Source organism: Chrysochloris asiatica, unplaced genomic scaffold, assembly GCF_000296735.1.
Source record: "Chrysochloris asiatica unplaced genomic scaffold, ChrAsi1.0 scaffold00157, whole genome shotgun sequence".
Lineage (NCBI taxonomy): Eukaryota > Metazoa > Chordata > Mammalia > Afrosoricida > Chrysochloridae > Chrysochloris > Chrysochloris asiatica.
Window position 1 is genome coordinate 5,530,268 of NW_006408675.1, and position 26,489 is coordinate 5,556,756.

A 26,489-nucleotide genomic window follows, 5' to 3' on the forward strand; every position below is an offset into this window, starting at 1 on the left:
AAACCCACAACTGATGCTTATACATTAAAAAAAAAAAAAAAAAAGGAAAATCTTAATCTAAAACAGTAAGAAGAAGAACCTTTACAATGGATGGGGGAGTATGGTGTGTCTGTAGGATAAGCACTGGAATGCGAATCACAAGGTTGGCAGTTTAAGCCTGCCAGTCATTCTGTGGGAGAAGGATGACACTTTCTGCTCACTCAAAAATGTAAAGCCTCAGGAACCCTATACAAGATTGCTATGAGTCAGAACTGACTCCATGGCACTTCACAACAACAACAATAGATGGGGGAGTCAAATTTCATTAATGGCTGTCAAGGAAGTCCATGCTCTAAAAACTAAAAGCTGAACCACATTTGTTATGGTGCCGAGCAAGAAGTGTTTCATTCTGTTGTACATATATGTGCTATGAATTGTTGTTGTCAGGTTAGTTAGGTGCCATCAAGGCGGTACCGACCCATAGCGACCTTATGCACAGCAGAGAGAAACACTGCACGATCCTGAGCCAACCTCACTACTGTTGCCACGTTTGAATCCATCAATGCTGCCATTTGGCGAATCCATCTTGTTCTGGGTCTTCCTCTTTTTCTCTGACTCTCCACCTTACCAAACATGATCTCTTTCTCCAGCGACTGGCCTCTCCTGACAATATGTCCAAAGTATGAGAGATGAAGTTTGGCCATCCTGCCTCCAGGGAGCACTCTGGCTGTACTTCTTCCAAAACGGATTATGAATAGGATAATGCAGAAACACCTAACAACAATAACTACTGTTAAAACACAGGGGTCTTCAAAATTAAATTCAGGAGTCAGTTTCCTATCACTTCAACTTATAATGAAAGGGAGAATAAAAACCAAAATCACAGACCAGGTTAAATTATTTTATACTTAGAGAGTAAGGGAAATGAAAGACACCACTGTTAAATTCGCTATTGTTTTTGTTGTTAAGTGCTATCGAGTCAGTTCCAACCCATAACAACCCTGTATGGGGTTTCCAAGGAGCAGCTGGTGAGCTTGAAATGCAAATCTTGAGGTTCAAACTGGCCTTGAAGTCCAGCACACTAACCCACAGCACTGCATCAGGACTAATTGTATAAAACATTGCAGTTTTCCAGAAGGACCAATAATGCTTTACGTAGGTCATAAGACAGATGGAACCATATGAAAGAATAACTAATCATATTGGTTGTTGTTGTTACTCATAGTGACCCTGTATAGGGTTTGCAGGCAGTGGCTGGTAAATTTGAACTATTGACCTTGCAGTCCAAATTGACATTGTGGTCCAGTGCATTTTCCCACAGCACCACACCATGATTTCATAATCATGGTCGTGCTGGTGGTGTGCTGTGAGTCAGTTCCAATCATAGTAACCCTGCATTGAGTTTCCAAAGCTGTAAATCTTTACGGGAACAGAAAGCCTCATCTTTCTCCCATGGAACAGCTGGTAGTTTCATACTGCTGATCTTAAGGTTAGCAGCCCGACTTGTAATCACTACGCTACCAGAACTCCTTAATCCTGTTGGTAGAGGTGGTGGTGGTGAGCCGTGGAGTCAGTTTTGACTCATAACAACTCTGCATAGGGTTTCCGAGCCTGTAAATTTTTACAGGAACAGAAAGCTTCATCTTTCTTCTGTGGAATAGCTGGTAGTTTCGAAGTGTTGACCTTGAGGTTAGCAGCCCGACTTGTAACCACTATGCTATCAGATCTCCTTAATTATGTTGGTATATATCCTTAATTAATGATTCACAGAAGGCAATACCAAAAACTAAGAAACTACACAGATTGAAGATTTGCTGTTGTTAAGTGACATCTAGTCATTTCCAACCCATAACAACCTTGTATAGGGCCTCCAACGAGTAACTGGTGGGTTTGAACCACTAATCTCGTGGTAAACAGTCCTACAACACTGCACCAGAGCTCTTGACTTAAGATTGTTGTTGTTAAGTGCCATAAGTTGGTTCTGACCTATAGCAGCCCTGTATAGGGTTTCAAGGAGCAGCTGGTAAGCTTGAACCACCAACACCTTGCAGTTCAAATTGACTTCACAGTTCAGCTCATTAACCCACGGTGCCACAGCAAGACTTCTGACTGATTTGATCATTCTTTTACATAACCACAATTGGCAATTACGTAAACGTGAAGGACTAAAAAGAAACCTGGGAGTGCATTGTGAAATAAGAAACATGGTAGTTTCCACAGTTCAGAGAAACTGACTAATCAGATACATGAGATGACAGATAAGACACATTGTGAAATGAACTAATGTGAACACACACACTTGATTAAGACATCTTATTTAGGGGCTCATTGATGGTTTAATAAGTCAAATGATTCCTGGACGTTGCTCCACACATGGTTGACTAAGAAAACTAACTGGATCAAGTTTAGCCATATGATCTGACTAATTTAACCATCTTAAAATGAACCCTAAGAGGAAGACATCAAGATACTGTGAACTGAAACCAAGGCCTTGTAAGTTTGAGTTTTCTAAGATTAGCACTGACCTATGAACCACAAGATTGGAGGTTCAAACACAGTAGAGGCTCCTCAGAAACCCCATACAGGGTTGCTACGAGTCATAATCAATTTGACGGCACTTAACAGAAGCAACTTAGAAAAATATGACAATGTGTGACCATATCAGAGATCCCTATGACGTTCTAGTGTGGTGCCATAAAATAAGAACTCGACCTCAAGGTTGGTTTGAACTGCAAAGTTGGTGGTTCAAACTCAACAGCTGCTCCTCAGAAACTCTATACAGGGTTGCTGTGAGTCAGAACAGACTTGGCGGCACTTAACAACAACAACAATGGAGCATGAAAACAAAAACAACACACAGAAAAGAAAAGTAAAGAGAAAGAAGAAGCTTCTATCATTTTAATTACAATGGTATATGGGGCATCGTAATAGTTAATTCTATTATGGCTAACAATCAGTTTGTTATGACTCCATGGGAATACCCTCTTCGTCCTATTCCCTAAATACAACTTGTCATATTATTGTTACAGAGAAGTCTAGGCAACAGGAGGAAGTCACTGTCATGTTAAAACAACATGTCACGCAAGATCTAGAAATTCGGTTTAAACAGATGTTAAATAATATTTCAAGTATTGAAAGCCTGCTGAAGGTTTCAAAAGAAAGTCCCAAAATAAATGAAATGGAGGTATGATTACACCCAGGCTATATTTCTAATCACCTTATCCAAGAAGAAATCTTACACTGGGATCTAGAAATCATTCATCTAATGACTAAACTGCTCCCACCAGCCCACCAAAATTCCCAGGGACAGCTTCTCCTTGGCGTGCTACACATAAGTCTGTTGGTACCACAGACATCTGAGCGGAAATATGTAAGTACGCAACCTCTCCTGGGAGCCTGGGAGTTGAAGGAATCTATTTTAATGCCTTCTTTGCTTACAGTTTGCCTCCCTTTGTAAACTTGATCTATAAATGTAGGAAGAATTCAGAAAGACTCTGTTGCTCAAGAACTTGGTCACTATTTAGGAAAACTTCTAGCTGAGAGTCCAAAGAATATAAGGAGGTAAAGAAACCATCACTAACACTAAACTTGTTAAGCAGAAAGACGAGAGGGGATGCTGGGAGTTCAGAAAAGGCAATTCCTAGAGCAAGACTAGCTTTGTTAACAGATATAACTCCACAACAAGACACAACAACAAAATGGCAAGGTAAAGATTGACAGACTACTACAAATAAGGAAGAAAAGATTCATTTGACCAAAAAAACCAGGGCAAGAATGAAAATACAAATGCAAATTGGAATAGAATATCAGTAAGACTATTGTTGTTAAGTTCAAGACAAGTCAGTCATAGTGGTCCTCTACAGGTTGTTGATGAGTGGTTGGTGGATTTGAATCACTGATATTGTAGTTAGCAGTCCAGCGCTAATCGTACAGCACCACACCAGGATTACAATGGTAAGATTACAAAAGATTAATATCTATATCTCAGTTCTTACAAATCAATAAGGGAAAATCAAATACAAGAAAGGGGCAATGGATGAAAATATAGATAAATAATAAAAGAGACACAATGAACAGATGAGTATGGAAACATTGTAAATCCTGTATAATAGAAAGAAATGAAATGCTGACAGTGTGAGAATACCCAAAGTGCCTGAGAAGAAAAACGTGACCATCTACTTCTGCAAACTTTAACTCAAATAGCCAAACCAATTCACATCACTTAATCCTAGGAGTGGGACTGCTTATCCATGCTAACACTGCCTTCTATTATTTTTCTTATATTTGATAGCATACTCAGTAAATGATATGATCTCATTATCCTGATTCACATTTCTCTTAAAATTAATTTTATTCATTTTTTTCTGTGAGCTGATATTTACATCCTTTGTCCATTTTTCTGCTGATATATTCATCATTTTCATATTGATTTAAATTAGCTCTTTGTATATTAAGGAAATTACCTGTTAGTCAGTTATGGGTGAAAAAATACTTTTCCCACTTATTTTTCTGTTGATTTTGTTTATTATACAGAAATTTTTATTTTAGAAGTGATACAGTGTTTCTTTAGGGGGCTTTTGGATGCCATGCTATGTTCAGAAAAATCTTCCTGAGACTGTTTTAAGTGCCGTGGAGTCTCTTCTGACTCATAAAGACCCAGTATTGAACTTCCAAGGAACAGCTGGTGGGTTTGAACTACTGACCTTGCAGCTAACAGGCTAGTGGTGATCCTACAGAGCCACACCTGGAGTCCTTCCTGAAACTAGGTGTGTGCGATTTTCGTTTCTTCTTGTAAAGTGACTGCCCTGCTTCCTACTCCCTTAGGGATCTCCAGCTTTCCACAAGGATGATTTTGTTTGTAAAGATGCACTTAGAATAGTATCTGTTTTTCCTCACAGCACTATTGACACATCTATGCAACTAATGCTCCCATCTCCACTGATTCATTTGGTGGGGAAAGTTCATGCGTCAATGGTGAGTGGTCTGACTCACATAATTCCACCAACAAAAACAAGAAAGTAGAACTTTATCTTTGGGGTTAATAAGCTTGGAAAGATGGCACTTTTTCTTTCTCTTGCTTTTCAAGGGGACCTTGGTCTGGCATTCAGTGAATCATAAAAATGACAGACAATGTAGTAACAGAAAGAAGTGTAAAACACCAGGACTGGTGTTCTATTTCATTTACATTATTATATTAGTGGTCCAATGCTTATACTACAGCACCACACCAGGACTCTGCCTGCTCTTGTTGTTGTTGTTGTTGTTAAGTGCTGTCAAGTCAGTTCTGATCCACAGCGATCCTGTATAGGGTTTCCAAGCAGCAGCTGGTGAGCTTAAACCGCCAACCTTGCAGCTCAAAGCAACTTGCAGTCCAGTGCATTAATCCACAGTGCTACATCAGGTAAACACTAAATAACTTTGGTATCTGTGCATTTACTTATTCTGGATATTTCATATATGTGGTAGTAGGTGGTACAAGCCATTAAGTCTGTTCTGACTCATAGTGACCCTACATAGGGTTTCCAAGGAGTGGCTGGAGAGTTTGAATCACCATCTTTGAGTAGGTTAACCTAGTGCCATGCCAGGATCCTCATATAGGTGGCACAACACTGTATTTGTCCTGTTGTGTCTGCCTGATTTTATTTACCATAATATTTTCAAAGTTCATCCATGTGATAATATGTATTAGAATTTCATTTCTCTTTATGGCTAAATAATAACTATTCCATTGTACGTACATACTACATTTAATGCATCCATTCATCTGTTAATGGATACTTCGTTGTTTCAACCTTTGGTTATTATGAACAGTGTACCAATGAGTACAGGTGTACAACTGTGTCTTTGTGTCCCTGCTTTCAATATATGGTATAGACCTAGGAGCAGAACTGCTGGGTCATATGAGATCATTTTAGTTTTAATTTTTAAGGAACTAGCATGGTAGCTCCATATGATAGACACTGGACTGCAAACCACAATGTCCAGAGTTCGAGCCTGCCAGCTGCTCCACAGAAGAAAGATGAGGCTTTCTGCCCCTATGAAGATTTAAAGCCTTGGAAACTCTATACAGGGTTGTTATGAGTTGTAACTGACTTGATGACACTTAAAAACAACCATACTTAAATAATGTCCATTTATACATTTTTTTGGTTTTGGTTTTGTCCAACATTATATTTGCATTTAATCCATGTAGATGGGAGTCTGGTAGCGTAGTGGTTACGAATCGGGCTGCGAACCGCAGGGTCAGCAGTTTGAAACTACCAGCTGTTCCACGGGAGAAAGATGAGGCTTTCTGCTCCTGTAAAGATTTACAGCCTCAGAAACCCTGTACAGGGTCGCTATGAGTCGGAACCGACTCCACGGCACATAACAACAACAACAACAACATGTACTACCTAGAATATGTCATCTCATATAGATGTGTGCAAGGATTTCCTTAAGGTTTACTGGGGAATGACATTTCTGAACTTCAATGGACTTTTTACGGCATTGTGATTTTCTCAATTTCTCTTTTAACTTTTTACTTAACCTTCTACTTACCACTATGGAGAAAATAAAATTTCATTCAAAAGAGGTACACAACTACCTTTTTCTTCTTTGTTTTCCCCAGACATGCCACAGATAAAATCCTCTTCTCAATGTGTGAGCACCCTTTAGCTCAAGGATTGCCTTTTTGGGAAGAGTGGTAGCCCACCTCTAAATATGAGTGTAAAACCAAAATCATCTGATTGTTCATCAGTATCAGAGATAGACCTTAATCTTCCCCTTAATCTATCCATCACTTTTCATATTGCTGAAGACAACATACTAAAACACAGACACTCTTCAGAATCCTTGAGAGTCACTCAAAGGACAATTCCTTTCACTCTCTGACCTCCATCTGCTGCTTTTACCTCGCCTTCTATACAATCACCCACACACAACCCACACTAGTCTGCATGGGGATTTTTTGTTTTTCCTCTGACCCATTTCTACCTGCCCATCTTTTAGCATCGGGGACAGAACATTAAAAACAACAAAACAGCATATCTAGATGGTCTTCATTGCATAGTTTTTATAGTATACATTAACCTTCCTTTTAATTCTCAAAGTTATATGAGGCCAAGGAGTTCATCTCAGAAATCTTTATAGTCACTTTAATGCCAACCTCAATATAAAAGACAAGCTTAATTTTAGGGACAAAAGTGCAGAAAGGTTTTTCACATTAATCCTCTTCATGGGAGCAATGTTGCTTCTCTTTCCCAAAGGAAAATAATACGGAAGCATATTTTGCATTACTAAAAAATTCAGTAATAGATAAATGAAAAAGGACTTACTCTTAAAAAAGAAATTCTATATTCTATAGTCCAAACTCTCAAAGAATAAGGCTTGGGTTAACCCATCAGAAAGCATAAGTTAGTAAAAAGCAATGAAAAATCAATATAACAAAATAAAAATAAATAGACACTTAAATATAAAAATGATTCTTTTAAACACTAGCAAAAAGGTGCAAAACAAAACCCAAGCTAGGGTAATGACTGACCTGCGTGAGCAGAGAGAGGAGAGTGTGGTCGAGGCAACGCTGGTGACTGTCCATTGCCTATCAAGCTTTTCCGATTGCTCGTTCGGCAGCTGTCAAAAGGAAAGGAAAAACAGTCTTAAAAAAGAAGACAGAACCAATAATATTCAAGGATGTTCAAAGTCGGCATTTGTTGTTGTTGGGTGCCATCGAGTCGGTTCCGACTCATAGCAGCTCTATGCTGAATACCCTATCACTTCATGTTATTGCTAAAATTACTGCAAGTTAATGTGCATTCACCATCATGGAGGGGTGCCTGCATCTTGAATATTAGGAAATACGATGTATTCATATAGCATAGCATCATTAATAGTCCTCACTACCAGTGAAGCTATAATCAAATGTCTTCTTTCAGCTTTTGACTACAAAATTGTGATGTACCAAACACACAATAATAAATTAAGGGTGCAAATCAGCAAACCACAGGTAGCGTGTTTGTTGACATGAAATTTCTAATACAAAATTACATGCAACGAAGCGCAATGACATTAATCTTACAACGATGCACTAATTAAAAATCTAATTATTTAGACAAATTTCATATTTGTGCCTTATGTCAATAGAACAGCTGATGCCCAAGATAAATGTATTTCACTGCTCATTCATTTTTCATCTTGTATATTGCATTCAAATTCCTTTTTCAGGCAAATGTTCTAAAATCATAAAAACAGATTCTAATTTGTATTAAAATAATAGTGATGACCTCTTTTCACAGGCACGCTGCCTCCTGGGATTATCCTGGATTGTTTTTGTTATTGTTGTTAGCTTCAAATGAGTCAGCTCCAACGCATAGCAACCTTATGTATTCAAAACCCAAACCAAACTCACTGCCACGGCATCAGTGCTAACTCACAGAGACCCTGTTAACCTTTTCCAAGGCTGTGAATCTTTACGGAAGCAGAAAACAGCATCCTTCTCCTTCGGAGCAATTGGAAGGTTTGAACTGCCCACCTTGACGCCAGCAGTCTAGTGCTTATTCCACAGGGTCACCAGTCTTCCTTGACCTTAATGTATTATTGTTGTTAAGTGCCGTCTTGTTGGGTCCGATTCATAGTGACCCTGTGTAGGTTTCCAAGGAGCGCCTGGTGAGTCTGAACTGCCGAGCTTGCAGATCAAATGACCCTTGCGGTTCAGTGCTTATCCTACATTGCCACACCAGGACTCCTCCACTTAGTTTGCTCTTGTTGATAAGTGCTATCGAGTCGGTTCCGGGTCACAGAAGCCCTGTATAGGATTTCTGAAGAGTTGCTGCTGAATTTGAGCTGCCAACCTTGTGGTTCACAGTCCAGTGCTGATCCCATGGTGCCACACCAGTATATGCATAAGTAAGAAAGGATTGCTATAAAATCACAGAACCTTTATTAAACAGAAGCGTCAAAATGTGAAGCTACTGTCTACATATCATTCATCTAGGTCTAATACATTGCTGGATCTGGTGTTGGCATCTCATAACACTGACCCAGGAATCCTGGTGTAGTGCTGTGGGTTAATGTGTAGGACTGCAAATTCGGTTTGAACCACAAGGTCGGCAGTTCAAGCTCACCTGCTGCTCCTCAGAAACCCTATACTGTGGGTTGGAATCAACTTGATGGCACATAGCAACAACAACAACAACCTTTCCCCCAAAGAATTCTGCACTCTTTAAATCACACCAGATCAAGACAGCAGTTTGGCATCCATGACGGACTCAAATGGTGTTCCTTTTAAATGTATTCTGAGTTTGGAGAACGAAAAGAAGTCTGAAAAGGAAAGATGAGAACTGTAGAGTGGATGGAGTAAGGTTTCACAATAAAATTTTCAAGGGACTGCCCTTGCTACCCTCTAAGAATGAGCAGGTACATTGTTATGATGGGAGAAAAATTTCATGAGTACAAATTTTCTCAGCTTTTTGCTCACCAATGCAGTTTTCAATGTCCTTAAAATGTCCTCCTACTAAGCCCTCATGATCGTCCTGTGTCCTTTAATAAAATATATCAAGATTACCCCCTTTGGAATCTCCAAAAACTGCAGCCATAGCCTTCTGAGCTGATCTCACAGCCTTCAACTGAACTAGCCCAGTAGATATTCTCAGAAGCTATTAATTTGATTGGACCTTACTCTCAGGATCATAGTGTAAATCTAAGACTTGTCTCCGCCTATGATTCATTCCATAAAATCATCTTCATTAGCTTCTATCTTGCTTAAAATACTGATAAAAATATCTGCTCTGTTTGCTAGCTGATCTTCATGGGATCTTTTGGTATCTACTGAGCGGAAAGCTTGCAGAGACCGTATGAGATTCCAATCTCAGTAACAATAGCATTAGTAACTGTATCGTCTTCCACCAGCTTCCGGACTTCAGCCACAATTTCTTCAGCCGCCAAGGTTGAGGTCTTCCCAGTTTTCATTGAAATGTGTTTATTATATGGAATAGTATTTCCATAAATGTGTTTCAAAGCTTGTTATTTGAGAAACTGCTCAATCAGATTTTGTTAAAAATCTGATATTATTTTTTACTTCAAAATTTTCTATGGCACAAAAATTAATTTTCATTTTTAATGTATCTTCACAAAACTAAAACAAGTGTTTTACTGAAGGAACTTGACTGCCATCATCCACTGGTCACAGAGACATGTTGGAACATATTTTGTTTGGAATACACCGGGGCATGTATGAATTGGAACCCTCATAGCAATAATTTTATGACGTATCTTCATATGACAGAATGAAATGTTGCCTGGTCCTGAGTCATTTAATAAATAATTCCTACATTATAAACACAGAACAAGTATCTCTTCCTAATTATGCTAAACAGAAAGTTCTAAAATTCTTCATTTGATTTCAAAGTAATTTCCGCCAGTCTCAAAGAGTAAGACAAATGATAACCGCCCCCCCCCCAGTTGAAAGTGAAGAGCTGACCTCATTTTCATTTGCTTTTTAAAATACAACTATTCTGTATAGAATAGCGAGATAAAATAGCAAATTACCTCACTAAATTTACCTACAAGGTTCTAGAAAAGGTGACTCCATTTTCCTCCAGATGCATATTCCCTCAGCCTTCATTCATCATTCTAACTGTCAAGTCAGAATATACCTCTGTTAAACAGGAGGGGATCAAATAGAAAAACAGAATGAAAAGATAATGGAACTTTCCCAAGTCCCATTTTACTAGGTCCCTGACACAGGAATTTTACTTGACATTACAATTCTATATTAGATATAATGAGTGGTCACATGTGAGGAGATGTCAAATAGTTTTAGGACAAAATCCCGTCATCTTTCAATTCCACTTTTCCACAAACTTTATGAAGCCACCTCATATTTTGGAATTGGGTACAATATTAATAGGAACATTTCTAAACTGTCAAATACTACATTTCAAATCCACACAATCTGGTTTCTCATCACAGTATTGACTTGGGAGACAGTCCTTTCTCTTAGATGTTTGCTGGTTATTATCATTTGTCAGCATCTTATATTTATTATTTTTTAAGGTCAGCCTGCATCATTTTATTTTACTTACTGGAGCAATCAACATCTAGCATGATCTGTGAGTTTTAATTAAGATCGTGTTTACTCAGCCTTGAAGAAGTTGTTGAGTAAGAATAGACCCTTGATGCCTAATTATGAAGATACCATGTGGGATTATCAACTCATCTATTAAGAACTGTATTCAACCTATTGAATTCATAATCATTAAATCAGATACTCTGATTTTTTTCAAAGAGATCCTGTATAATATATTTGGATTTAATTCAAATCAATGTCTTTTTCATTTCAATACAAGAATAGCAAGTGTATCAACTTGCTGATGTTAATAAAGAAAATTATAAATGACAGATTTATATCCTAGCGATGTCAGCATATTTAATTGTTAATTTTGTAAATTAACTGAAATATAGGCTAATTATAACAATAATGCTAATCTGTATTAATTTTAACATTACCTCGCATGTGATCTAAATTGTTTATAAAGATTTTCTTGTGACACATCTAATTATTAATGCTTCTATATGTAAATAAAGGAGCTCTGCTCAGCAGTTTGAAACTACCAGCTGTTCTGCACAAGAAAGATGAGGCTTTCTGCTCCTGTAAAGATTTACAGCCTCAGAAACCCTGTACAGGGTCGCTGTGAGGCAGAACTGACTCCACGGCACACAACTATCATCACCATATGTAAAGAAAATAAATAAGAAATGTGTACCAATAGATATAGCATCTAATAAAATAGGGATATCAGTGAACTATGCAAATTTACTTAAAACAATAATCTAGAGATTGGCATTTCTAAAAGAAAATTGTTAAAAATTTGAATTTTCCTCAGAAACTAGAATGCTACCATAGCAAGCAAAATAAACAAGCCAACAATTCAGATTCCAAAGAAATAAACAAAAAGTACTGGTTATTTGAAGTCTCTGGGGATGGGGGTGGGGGGAAACATAGAAAGTGTGCTTTAAAAAAATCTGACACAAAAGCTTTGAGAAGATAGAATCAATAATAAAAATAATGAAAATAAATAACTAAATGTAATAAAACCTGAACAGAAAATATACTTGTTTGGTCAATGTGAAAAAGAAAAGCTTACATTATAGTCATCCTATGTTTGCCTACTTCTCTATAAGGATTTTTAATCTTTACAAATAGATGATTCATTATAAATAGGATTTGTGTAGTGCTATGGGTTAATGCACTGGACTGTAAAGTCGTTTGAACAACAAGGTCAGCGGTTCAAGTTCACCAGCTGCTCCTCAGAAACCCTATAGAGGGTCACTATGGGTTCTAACTGACTCAATAGCACTTAACAACAACAACAATAACAACAAGGAGCCCTGACAGCACTGCAGGATAAGCACTGAACTACTAACTGCAAGGTCGGCAGTTCAAACCCACCAGCTGCTCTGTAGGAGAAAGATGAGGTTTTCTGCTCTAGTAAAGATTTACCTACAGGCTTGGAAACCCTATATACAGATCAGAGTTGACTCAATGGCAGTGAGTTTAAGTTTTGAAAGAGAGTGAGACAAAAGATGCAAACAAATTATGTAGACATGAGCAAGATGACAAGCTAAAAACAGATTCTACCCAGAATTTGAACTCAGTTTCCAATACTTAAGGTACTGATAGCATGATGCTATTGTTGTGAAGTGCTATTGGGTTGGTTCTGACTCATAGGGACCCTCTACAGGGTTTCCTAGGAGTCGCTGATGGGTTTGAACAGTCAACCTGTGGTTAACAGTCCAGTACTTACCCTACATGGACACACCAGGACTCTAGTATGATACGTTGTTGTGCTGTTGTGTATCGTTGAGTCGGTTCTGACCCCTAACAACCCTGTATCCCAATAAGCAGCTGGTGAACTTGAACTGCCAACCTTTTGGTTCAAACAGACCTTGAAGTTCAATGCATTAACCCACGGTTCTATACCAGGACTCCAGTATGATATAGAAAACCCTTAAATAATCCTAATAGCATACTGACACATGCTGCTATGAAAAAGAAAACTACACAACTGAACGTGTCTTCTCTATCTATACTTCTGTACAGATCTTTCTTCAGTTTTCAGCTAGAGCTAGAATTTAACTAACCTGGAACTTTATTTAAGTTCCTAAAAAATTAAACAGGAAACTCTGAGCATGACATGTTCCTCAATATGGCAAAACCAAAATTTATAAAATATAGGCCAAGATCAAGATGAAATTGATTTCCATATGTACATAAAATAAATTTCTATATTTCTACTCCCGTAAGGATTTACACCCTCGGAAACCCTGTACAGGGTCGCAACCGACTTGACGGCACTTAACAACAACAACAACATTCATGAAGTGGGATTTTGGCCTCAGAAATAAATTTATTTGTTGCTAACATTGTTAATGGTTAAGGAGTATTGTATATTGCATTTAACCTCCAAATACCTAGATCTTGGTTGCTTTTGTTGTTAGGGGCCATCGAGTTGGTTCTGACTCATCAGAACATCAGGAGGAAATACTGCCCAGCCCAGCATTAGTTCCATATTTGTTGTTTGAGCGCATTGTTCCAACCACTGTTCCTATCCATCTCATTAACGCTCTTCCTCTCTTTTGCTGTCCCTCTACTTTACCAAGCACGATGTACTTTTCCAGTGACTGATCCCGCTGATAACATGTATAAAGTACATGAGATGAAGTGTCATCACCCTTGCTTCTAAGAAGTATCCAGGCTGTACTTCTTCCAAGACAGATGTGTTTGTTCTCCTGGCAGCCCATGGTACATTTGATGTTCTTCGCCAATTCCATAATTCAAAGGCACTCTTAAATCTTCCTTATTTATTGTCCAGCTTTTGCATGCACAAGAAACTATTGAAAATATCATGGTTTCAGTCAAATGCACTTAGTCCTCAAAGTGTTTTCTTTGCTTTTTAATACTTTAAAAAGGTCATTTTGCAGCAGACTGCTCCAAAGTAATATGTTGTTTGATTTCCAGATTTTTATTTCCATGGGCATTGATTGTGGATCCAAATAAAACGAAATTCTTGACAACTTCAATCTAATTTCCACTTATAACGATGCTGTTTCTTGATTCCCTTGTGAAAATTTTTGTTTTCTTACTGTTGAGTTGTAATCCATATTGTAGACTGTAGTCTTTGATCTTCATCAGGAAGTGCTTCAAATCCTCTTCACTTTCAGCAAGCACGGTTGAAGCATCTCTCTATATAATACACATTGTTGCTGAGTCTTCCTCCAATCCTGATGTTTCATTCTTGTTCATATAGTCCAGTGTCTTGGATTATTTGCTCAGCATGCAAATTAAGCACGATGAAAGAATACAATCCTGTGAGACTATGCAAATACGGCTTTTATGGTGCACCAAACAGAGTAGAGAGCTAAGCAAATACAGTGTATGAAACCCTGTGGTGGTGGAACCATGTAAATAAGGCATGTGGAATCATACAAATGGTTTGGTCAGTTTTGCCATTTTATAAGGCTTAAAATGATCCATCCCAGAGGTGGGAAGGTAGGACCTCACTATCATCAAGAAAGAAGAGCTGGGAATGGAATGTATCCTTTGAACCTAGGGTCCTAGTCCCAGTAAAGACCTAAGGAGCCATAACACTGGAGTGGTGGCAGAAAAAAATGGAGGCAGTAAGACCAGGACAGCATGAGATGGGGTGGTGGGCTTCTCAACCCACGAATTGAGGTGGCTACAGTGGATGTGCCAAGCCTTCTCAGTGAGAGAGCTGGGTGCCTTTGGACAGCAGGCTTACAGGTGGAGTAGGGCGCCTCTGGGCAGTGAGTGGAGCTAGGCTTGCCAGCCCACAGACCAAGAGAATAGAGCACCTTCAGGCTGAAACGTACAAGCAGAGTGAGGTGTCTCTGGGTACTTAGCACCCGAGCTGAAGAGCTTCATAACATTGCCCTCCTAGCAGGGCAGAGGCTAAGGACAAGAGGCCTTCAGGCACAGGTGAGAAGAAACTGTCCTGATTGAAGAACTGTATCTTGAATTGTTCCTGATCCTGAAGTATAACCTGTTACTTCCCCAATAAACTCTCTGTGAAAAACAACAAAAACAAAACCTTTCCGATTTCGAACAAAACAGTACTTCATTATTCTGTTTAAACAACTGTCTCTTTATCTATGTACAGTTTTCTCATGATTTCAGTGCTATGGAATTCCTATTCTTCAAAATGCTATCTATAATTTGTTGTGATCCACATAAAACACAGGTAGATAGCTTCCTAGTATCCTTTGCTTTCAGCCAACATCCATCTGACATCAGTAATAATCTCTCACATTCCACTTCCTCTTCTGAATCCAGCTTAGATTTCTAGCAGTTCCCAGTTGATCTACTACTGCAACCATTTTATTTTATCTTCAGGAACATTTTATTTTTGGTGATATTAATGATATTTTTAGATACTCTCCATATTCTGTTAGATTTCCTTTCTTTGGGCTTGTATATACTTGGTATGTAATAATATTTTTCCAATCCTGCGACCTTACTGAGTTAGTTTCTTCCAAGGTGGGGAGAGGGAATGGTCATCCAATCTCAATACTACCTGCTTCTGAAATCCCTTAGAGTCACTTCATCTTTTTGCCCTAGGTACCTGACTCCCAAGAAATAAATTAATATTTGTAATTAACCTGGCACTAAGAAAGCTCAATGTAAAGAAAACATAAATTCTAACAACTGGATCTAATAACATCATAAGTAGAAAAAACATTGAAGTTGTCAAGGATTTTATTTTATTAGATCCACAATCAGTGCTCATGGAAGCAGCCATCAAAAAAATCAAATGATGTATTATATTGGATAAATCTGCTGCAAAAGACTTCTTTCAAGTGCTTAAGAGACAAGATGTCACTTTGAGGACTAAGGTGCACTTGACCCAAGCCATGGTATTTTCAATCACCTCCTCTGTACGTGAAAGCTGGAAAATGAGTAAAGAAGACTGCAGAATTGATGCATATGTTATGATGTTGGCGACAAACATTGACAGTATCATGGACTGCCAGCAGAACAAACAAATCTGTCTTGGAAGAACAGCCAGAGTGCTCCTTAAAAACCAGGATGACACGACTTCCTCTCATGTACTTTAGACATGCTATCAGAAGGAACCTGTTCCTGGAGAAGGAAATCATGCTTGGTAAAGTAGGGGGTCAGGGAAAAAGGGAAAGACCCCCAATGAGATGGATTGGCACAGTGGTTGCTCAAACAGAACAACAATTGTGAGACCGGCACAGGATTGCGAGGTGTTTCACTCTGTTGTGCACAGGGTTGCTATGAGTCAGAGCCAGCTGGATGGCACCTAATAACAACAAGAAAACTCCCAGCGAGCAGGGCCAATCAGCATTTACTACCTAGATTGTCAGAGTGCCTGCCACTGCCCATATTAATAACGATGTTGGTGTGAAATGCCGAGTTGACCTCTGCTGTCAGTGTTTATTCATCCAGGCAGCAAACACATTTTTGGCCACAAAAGGAAAATCTTACAGCATCCAAGTGTGAGGTAGGCTCCCCAGATTTTGGCAACCACACCACACTCATCAATAAAGTGATAAAATCATTGAACCACTATTACTCAGGCAAAATAAGGGTCCCTTCTCTTTTATCAGCTTTGAATAGGTAGGTTTTGTCTTGCCCTTTCTTAGTTTTCCAGAGAAAATAAGCAGGTGGCATCCTACCAAGTAAAACAGGAACTTCCATGGTAGCAGAAAACTCTTAACCGGCTCATCACTTACTCTCATTCAACCCTTCAATGTGTAAAGATTACCCTCCAGCTTTTAACCTTGGGAACACAGGTATATTTTGCAAAAATGAAACTGAAGAACTTTATAAACTGAAGTTTTAGATATCCCAAAGCAAAGTCCATTTTTTTTTTTTTTTGCTTCATTCTTCAAGCAATCCTGAAATGTCATGGAGTGATACGTGTAGAATTTGTCAAATAGGAACCTAATTTGTGTAAACTTTCACTGAAAAAAACAATATAACATTACTTTTGTGGCATTGTAGGGTCAGCACTGGACTTTAAACAATTGGCAGTTCAAACCCACCAGCTGTTCTTCAGAAACCCTATATAAGGTTGTTATGCGTGGGATGGCACTTAGCAACTGTAGCAAAAAAAAAAAAGGAAAAGAAAGAAACAGCAATGGAAGACATTCATCTTGTGCATGTTCAGATCTGAAGAAAGCCCAAAACGGGAATATCATTTTCCTACAAAACACCTCCTCCTTTTCAGTTCTCTAGTTGAAGCAATATTTGGATAAAGCTACTAATCCTGTGGCTAACATGCTCAGTTTGTTCTCTGATTTTGACAGATGGCTGCCATTAGTCTATGAACACAAAAACACAATTAGATACTCTACTTTTAAAATATGAATTTAGTCAGAGAAGACAGCCATATATGCTTTTAGACAAAGGCAAAGATAAACAATGATTAGGGCATGGGCTGATGATCCTAAGTTAAGCACCGCTTTTTACATCATTATTTTGGCACCTCCCTGGTAAGATCCACCACAGGCAAAAATGAGGTACAGAAGCGAGTTCTTACATAGAAAAATATGGGCAAGTATACATTACGACAAATATTGTTGACAGTGGACCTGGGATCTGGGAAGGATGGAAGGTAGAAAGGTGTTGATAATACATCTGAGTGAGGCCTGGTCCCTGGGGCTGGGAGGTGAGACAGTACAGACAGAACACTGTGAGTAAGAACATTGCAGCTGGAAGGCAGCTGGGTGGAGATGTTGTAGAGCGGGATGAGGCCACCAAAAGGAAGTGTTTTATTTGTCTATGTGGTTTTCAGCTCAGGAAGGTGAAGTGAGGATGGACCAAGGCACCACTCCTGCTCTCTGAGTTCACTGCTGTCTTTTACCACAGCAATTGCACAAGGAGCGTCTCAATCTCTCTATTGCCTACAGGACCTTTCATTGGCTGGGAGGATATGGAGATGGAGCCTGAATTTCTTCATCTAAGTTAGGTCTGACTCCATGTGAGCAACAAAAAGAATCAGGGATTACGATACTTAAATGATGGGGAGGGGGGTGTGAATTTTTGTCCCAAACTACCTATGTTTCATTTTTGCCTAAGCTGTCCTTATGCTCAGTGCTCTGTTTCAAAGGTTTGGTGAGACCTGCACATATTTCACAGCTGGATCTACCATCGGCAGCTCTTGGGAGAAGAGCAAGTTAATCATCCCCTACCAGGTATGTCAAAGCTGAGAGGTCCACCAGGCTGTGGCCTTTTGCAATTGCTATGAGTAGCTGAAATCCAGCTTAATTTTAAATTACATCCATTTTGAGACATGAATACTGATCATTTGGCAAGACAACCTGAAGAGGAAACACCCCAACAGTCCATAATATTTCCATTCTCAGCTGACTTGACAGGTCAGCACTCAACATATGACTAACCACCACTGAGGGGAGGTGATAATATAGTGACTTGAATAACAAGAGCCCTAGTAATTTTGGAAAGTAGGCTACAATTTATTAATACCAGAAAGATGTTTACTTGTGCTTTAGTGACTGCACAAAGGCTGGCTTTCCATGTGTGGATCATGACAAGCTATGGACAACACTGTGAGGAATGAGTATTCCGGAACACTTAATTGTGCTCATGACTGTTTTTCAAAGTCTCCTTTGAACCTACTTTAATATGTTAGCTCACTAACTAAAGAGATAAATAAAATTTTAACATGTGCTCATATTTGTATAGCAGTAATATTCTTAACTTCTGGAAAAATTATACTTTAGAACACAAAATAGATATACTGTAACTTACTTTTTCACTCAACAATATATTTTTGAGATTTAACCATGGCAACATAAATACGGTTCTAATTCATTCCTTTTTTAGATTATTCATTTGAAGCAAACTTTAGAATTCTTAAATGCACTAAAATTACATATTGTGGACATTTATTTTTCCTCTTGGCAACATTAACAATCTAGGCCTCTGTGCATTTGCAAATCTGATTGCAAATGCCTTGGAAATGTGTTTAATGAAGAGGCTGAGTTTGAAAGAAAATGTAGAGCACATAACATAAAGCAAATTTTCTTTGGAACTCCCCTCCCCCAAACCCCAAACCCCCCTTTACTCCATTTCTTCATTTCTCTTCATAATACTATAGCCAGTGCCTTCTAGTCACCTCCCATTCATGCTGACCCCAAGTGTGTCAGCAAAGACTTGTGTCCCCTAGAGTTTTCAATGGGTGATCTTTTAGAAGTCGATCACTAGACCTTTCTCTGGAGGTACCTCTGGGTGATATGGGACCTCCAACCTTTCAGTGAGCAGTTTAGGATGTTCACCCCGTGCATTACTCAGGGACAGGAATAACTACCTTTAGAAATAATCTCCCATTCTCTGGGCTTCAGTTCAAGTCTGCATCTCTCACCTTTTCCTAACAGCACACACCAATACCTAGGAGCTGGCTGGACAAGGGCTGCTCTTCCTTCGAAGGCAAGAGAGAACAAAGCCCTGTGAAAATTTAGGCTTTAATCTTAAAGCGCTGCCGGTGTCATCTCAGAGCTGCCCTGGTGGTACTGTGGGTCAGCATTAGACTGTTAACCACCAGCCATTCTTATGAAGAAACATGAAACTCTCTACTCTGGTAAAGATTTACAGTCTCTGATACCCTAAATAGGGTCACTATGAGTGGGAACCAACTTGAGTCCCTTATTGTTGTCACTGTGCCAATCTGTCTTGTTGAGAGGCTTCTCCTTTTTCTCTGACCCTCTACTTTACCAAGTATCATGTCCTTTTCCAGAGACTCATCCTTCCCAATAGCATGTCCAAAATATGTGAGACAAAATCTTCCCATTCTTGCTTCTAAAGAGCATTCCGGTATCTCTTCCAAAAAGCTGGGGAAACTGTAAATGCAGAATACACTGACTATCCAGTTCAGTGCTTACTTGAAGTTCAGTTATCCAGGGTATGCAATTATGCATGCTCTGCATTGATATCATCAGATAAAAGCACTGGACTGCAAGGTTGGTTTGAACCACAAGATTGTTGGTTCAAATTCATCAACTGCTTCCTGGAAACCCTATTCAGGGTTCCTGTGAGTTGGAACAGACTCAAGGGCACTTTACAACAACTGTGACATAGTTGTTGTTGTTGTTAAGTGCCATCGAGTCGGTTCCGACCCATAGCGACCCTGTACAGGGTTTCCAAGGGTGTAAATCCTTACGGGAGTAGAAAGCCTCATCTTTCTCCCGCGGAGCGGCTGGTAGTTTCGAACCGCTGACCTTAAGGTTCGCAGCCCGATTCGTAACCACTACGCTACCAGAGCGTAGTGGCTACAATACTAGACTGCTAACCAAAAGGTCAGCATAAGGATAGCTGAAAACACAGATATATTAGTAAGGCAAAAATGCCATCCCATGGCACGAGTAACTATAACAAATATTTACTGAGTATCTTCTGCTATGTAAGGAGAGCATAGTCTCCATATGATACGAACCATAAGGTCCATGGTTCGAGCTTCCTCAAAGCTGTAAAGCCTTATAAACCTTATATACGGTCACTATGAGTCAGAACCGACTTGACAACACTTAGTAACAACAACTTCTCAGTATGGGGTCCTGTAGGGTAAGCACTGGACTGATAACCACAAGGTCAGTGGTTCAAATCCACCAGATGGTCCTCAGAAATCCTATACAAGCCCATTCTGAGTCAGAACCAACTCAACAGCACTTAACAACAACTTCTGAACAGAAAGTACTTTGGGAACTAAGACCATGAGGAAAACATCTTCCAAAAGTTGTAAGTATAAAGAGATAAGGCTGATGCATAGATAGTAATATTCTGAGTCAAAATCTGGAAAAGAGGTACAAATAAAAATCTCTTCCTATCTCAATGTGGGATAAATTCACAATGAGTTTTTAAACGTATTTCCATAAATAATAAATACTAGAATTTTAAGGTGAACTCCAGGAATAGGCTCAGTTCAACGTTTTTGTGGTATGAAAACAGGCAACTATCTCAGATGATTCTTAGTCTCTACCTGTCATTTTGACATGATGTAAGTAAAAGAGCACACAATTATTTGGGGAAGGGTTAGATATGGAAGCACTCCCTTTAAAAGCATATAGACCTAGATGGAGCATATGTCAGGAAACAATAGCTTTGCATTTGATGTGTATGTTGGATAAAGGCTTCTATGATTTTATAGCAATAGTTTTTTACTTACTCTCCCATATAACTGAGAAAACACAAAGAACTGATTTAGGGATACTGTACTGGATGCACAGTAAAAATCTTACTGGGAAAGCATACACAGATACCATTCTGAATATTATTATGGTGGGATAATCAGTCTAATTGACTCTGGGCTAGCACAGTGGCCCAAGTCAAGCTGAGACTAGAAATGATATGTGATTTATAGTAGCACAGTAAGACTAACTCTGAAAATCTTACAAGTAAAACATAATTAAAGTGAGAAAGACCTATGTCTCAGTACCTGTAAATTTTTTAATGCAATTTAACCTGAAACTCAAATCCTTGAAGGCACCTACAGTGGGTTACTATTTGCAAGAGAACTGTTTAGGGTTAGGAGAGTCAATGATGAAGATGACGTCTGGATTTACGATTGGTCACGTAGAGGACATCAGCTCAAATCTCAGGTCAGAGGCACACCATAAAGATAGTTCCTACTTGGGATGTGGGTGGGAAGAGTGCTGAGAAGTCAAAGTAATTAAATCTGATCTAAGAGTTGAAGGGCATGTGCTGCCTCTTGGGAAATGAATGGCTGCAGGTACTCATGTTGGCCAAAATGTTGTATGAAGTCACTGAAGATGCCTATGATCTAATCTCTCCTTCTGCAGGGCTAAAAGAACTGTCATCACCTGCTGGCCCTGCAGATGTCTCCTCAACTATCAGAGGGGCAAGGAGAAAAAGCTTGATTGGAAGTAGTCCCAGGTTCAAGTATTTTTAAGCCTTACGCCCACGTCTGTCTGATTATCTACGGCAGTTGTGCTCAGAGACCAAAGAAAAGTCTACAGATCAGTGAGGGTGCTTTGAGTAAACAAATAAAATATAAAATGATGTTTTTCTAATCCTCCACTTTACAAATAAATGAGTATGTGTATGTGTGTGTGGTATGCTTGTGTTTGCTCAAAAGAATGTGGGGTGTTTATGACCTAGATACTTGGTTTTAAATCTCCTATTTTATATTCAGAATGGAAAAGTCACAATCTGATACATTTTTTCAAAGTAGCCAAAAACCTAGCTCAAAGTCCAAGTATAAAATTCATTGTAAATCAATTTAATTGAATGGGGTTAGACTGTTCTTAGCTGGCCAGCGATAAGGAAATAAATCTAAAAAGGGCCTTCGAAAGTGGTGGCAACACAGAAGCAGAACAAACACAATGGCTTAAATCTCACGTTCTAATCTTTCCTTTTGGAAAATCCATTATCAAATTTTACTGTTAACTTTTTCCCTATACCTCATCTCCCTGTTTATTGCTTTAAGAAACAGTCATAGGCTTCATAAAGCTGAATCAGAAGATTTTCTTAGATTCAAATCTTTGATGCACTCATTTAGTATTTCACCCATTCCAACGTTCCCCACACAAAAATTAAGTTGTTTATTCAAATTTGCTAAACATAGAAATATGTAATATGCCAGTCAACTGGTGTAATTTAGCTGCATAACTAAAGTCCACCCATACAAATAAACTGTTCTGTTTCTTCTTCCTGGTTCAGTGGATTCTGACATTGTTCCTTTCTGACCTACAATAGGGAGGGAGTCTACTTCCGTGACCCCTGAAGCTCCTTTACTGACAATCAACAGAAATTCATTTCAAGCCCAGAATGAACAGCTACTTTGCAGCCTTCCACATCTAAAGCATTGTTTTTGTATAGCAGCTTGGCATAACACTTTGCCCATAAATGAACTGTTCCTGATTCCATGAATATCTACAACTGGAACACAAACATGAAAACACAGTGAGCCGACATCAGAGCTCTACTTTGTTCTTTTCTGGGGGGGAAAAATTGGCATGGCAAAAAGCCAGTATGTTTCTGTTCAGTACTTTTTTGTTGCTAGCTGCTCCTAATTCTGTATCTTGCAAAGTGACATTCTGCTAATGACATGAATGTGAAAGCTGTGATAATGGGCAGAAGTAGAAGAAAATGTTTCCTAAATGGCGAAACAACAGGAAAACTGCCAAATGTATATTAAAATGTGCTGTGTGCTCATCCCACACTTACGCATTCACTTCCTACTATTTGTTTCCAGCTTGAAAAGAAAGTAGCCCTCTAAGGAAAAAAATAGACCACCTTGATAAAAAGCATAGGGAAAACAAGGGGTCAAAGGGATGTTTTCCCTTAATTAACTTGACAGATGTTTTTCCTTTTCTCATTTGCATCCACTGATGTCTTCTTAGTCCATTTCTAGTTCTGTAAAGATGAAATTGGCCACAAGAAACCAATTCTGTTGCTAAAGACAGGAGGACTGGGGAGATACCAGAAATGCTGCCCTTTAAGTCACTCAATATTCAGTTTGGGTAATAACTGTTGTCACGTGTGTGCTCACTGACAGAAATCTAGGCCTAGAGATACTGCAGTGACTGGCCAAGTTAAGACCACTAATTAGTGGCAAAACAGGAGCTAAGAAGGGAGGTCATGTGATTCCCATCACCAGGGTACATTCAAAGTTTAAAATCTGCATTAGAAATATAAATACATTTAACTACTTCCTATGTGAATGAATACTAATTCTATTTCAGGAACACAGAATTCTGTTCCTTACAAGATTACAGTAATGAAACACAGTAACTCTGTCATTGAGACCTGGTTTTAAATTCTAGCTGTCCTACTTTTTAGCTATGGAACCTCTCCGAGCCTCGACTTAATTATCTGTATGTTGTTGTTGTTAAGTGCCGTTGAGTCGGTTCCGACCCATAGCGACCCTGTACAGGGTTTCCGAGGGTGTAAATCTTTACGGGAGTAGAAAGTATCATCTTTAGGTTGTGTTTTATGTGCCATCAAGTCGGTTCTGACTCATAGTAACTGCGTATAGGGTTTCCGAGGAGCAGTCGGTACGCTTGAACTGCCGACCTTGCAGTTCAAACTGACTATGCAGTCCAGTGCATTAACCCACAGAGCCACACCAGGACTCTGTATCTTTAGAGTGGGGGTAGGACTCCTGGTGTGGCGCTGTAGGATCAGCACTGGACTGTGACCCACAGGATCAGAAGTTCAAACCCACCAGCTGTTCCTTGGAAATCCTATATAGGGTTGCTATGAGTCGGGACCAACTCAATGGCACTCACCAACAGAAATAGTGGGGATAAGCAGCCCCAGTGGCACAGTGGTTAAGAGCTTGGTTGCTAACCAAAAGATCAATGGTTTGAACCTACCAGATGCTTTGCAGGAGAAAGATGTGGCTGGAAAGTTTTACAGCCTCGTACACCCTACAAGCCAGTTCTATTCTGTCCTATGGGGTCACTATTAGTTAATTATTCACTCAGTGGCAATGGGTTAGGTTTGATAGAGTGCTGAAAAGAATCTCAACTACTTTAGAAAGCTATGTTGTTGTTAAGTGCCATTGAATTGGTTTCAATTCAGTGACTCCGTAAAGGGCTTCTAAGGCTGTAAATCTTTGCTGGAGCAGAAAGCTTCATCTTTCTCCCCCTAGAGAGCTGTGTTGTTAGGTGCCATCTAGTCAATTCTAACTTAAAAGCAACCTCATGCACAACCGAAGGAAACACTGGGCAGTTCTGCTCCATCCTCACAAGTGTTGCTAAGCTTGAGCCCATAGCTGCTCCCGCTCTGCTGATCCATTTGATTGGGGGTCTTCCTCTTTTTCGTTGAGCCTCAGCTTTACCTAGCATGATATCTTTCTCCAAAGACTGGTCCCTTCTGACAATATATCCAAAGTGTGAGAGACAAAGTCTGGCCATCCTGGCTTCCAAAGAGCATTCCGATTATACTTCTTCCAACACAGATTGGTTTGTTCTTCTAGTAGTCCATAGTACTTTTTAATATTCTTCTATGATGGAGATTAAATGAGATAATATATTTAAAGAAATAATTATAGTGTCTGGAAAACAGCAAGTATTTCATAAAAATAAACTGTCAAAATAAGACTTTTGGTCTGTCTCCCTTGCACACATTCCCATACATATATGTTTTTATACTTTCATGTTACATTAATGCATTCCCTTAAGGATCTTGGAACAAGAAGTATAAGATTATTCATAGAATTAACTTCTAAAATCAATACAGAGAAGTATGCCAGAATCTAAGAATGATTCTAAGGCAGTAAGACTTGATGATGACCCATTGTAAATGTTATCATAGAGATATAGAAAGAATGCGTCAGTAAGAAGGGTGTTTCCTTGGATTTCGGAGCAGAAAAACAAAAACTTCAGAAACTACAAGTTCAAATTAGCAATCTAAACACTGGTTAAAAACTTCAAATTGGCAACATCAAGGAGGAGGGTCGTCCTGTAAGGGACTGAATCCAATAGACTTGAATTTCAGACCAACAATGAAGACCATGCATGCCAGTGCACTTTAACCTAGCTGCCTTTAATCACTTAAGCCATTGACTTTATCTAACTGTGTGTGCTATGATACTCCCTTGAACAACCTGAATAGCTTCCCAGGGAAGTCTGCCCAAATACGAATAACAAGAACAACAATGTTAATTTCTAAGACTAAAGGGTTTAATACATGACAAGCAACTGCTTAATCTCCATGACAATCCTAAGACACAGCATTCATTTTTGTCCATATGTTATAGATGGGAAAACTGAAGAACTGAGGCATGAAGTTACTAGTCCAAAATCACACAGCTAATCGGTGGCAGAACAGAAATGAAACCCAGGCAGTTTCCCGTCCCAGTCTGTGCTCTTACCCATTTTGCAAGACCAGCTATAAGCAGAAAATAAGAGCTTTGAGGGGTCTTAGCCACACCACAGTTATATTTATCTTTGTAAAGTAATAGCTGAACATTATGATAATATACAGAAATCCTGAGAGCTTGGTTACCGTGAATCTATGTCTACAAGAGTGAGCTGCTCTTGGGATAGCAAATGAACCTGACTGATGATACTGCAGCTTGTGTGTCATGTTAACATGAGGAGTACCACACTGTGAAGTGATTTGGGGACAATATAACTGTTCCTGATGGACAGACACCTCAATGTCACCAAGCCGTGCATGCTGTTTATACCAGGATACAATTGTGTACACATCTTTTTTTTATGTTGATGGTAGACAGGAAGGCATCCTGATGGCACAGTGGATTGGTGCCCAGCTGCGAACTGGAAGGTTAGCAGTTCAAATCCATCAGTCATTCTGAGGAAGAAAGATGGGGCAGTCTGCTTCCATACAGCCTTGGGACCCTATGGCGTGCTTCTGCTATCTCCTATAGGGTGCTACGAGTCAGAACCCACTCAACAGCTGTGAGCTTTTTGTTGTTGTTTTGTTTTTTAATGGTAGACAGACAAGTGAGATGTCATGATTTGAATATTTCCTCCTCCACGAT

At 39.1% G+C, this 26,489-nt stretch overlaps 1 protein-coding gene across 1 annotated transcript in view; it reads right to left on the minus strand.

Annotated features, from left to right (window-relative positions):
- MAST4 (microtubule associated serine/threonine kinase family member 4) overlaps positions 1 to 26,489 on the minus strand; it is an 880,190-nt gene that overhangs the window by 135,699 nt on the left and 718,002 nt on the right. The window contains exon 5 of the mRNA XM_006870995.1: positions 7,502 to 7,590. Within this exon, the coding sequence (XP_006871057.1) occupies positions 7,502 to 7,590 (89 nt within the window). The remainder of the gene's footprint in view (positions 1 to 7,501; positions 7,591 to 26,489) is intronic.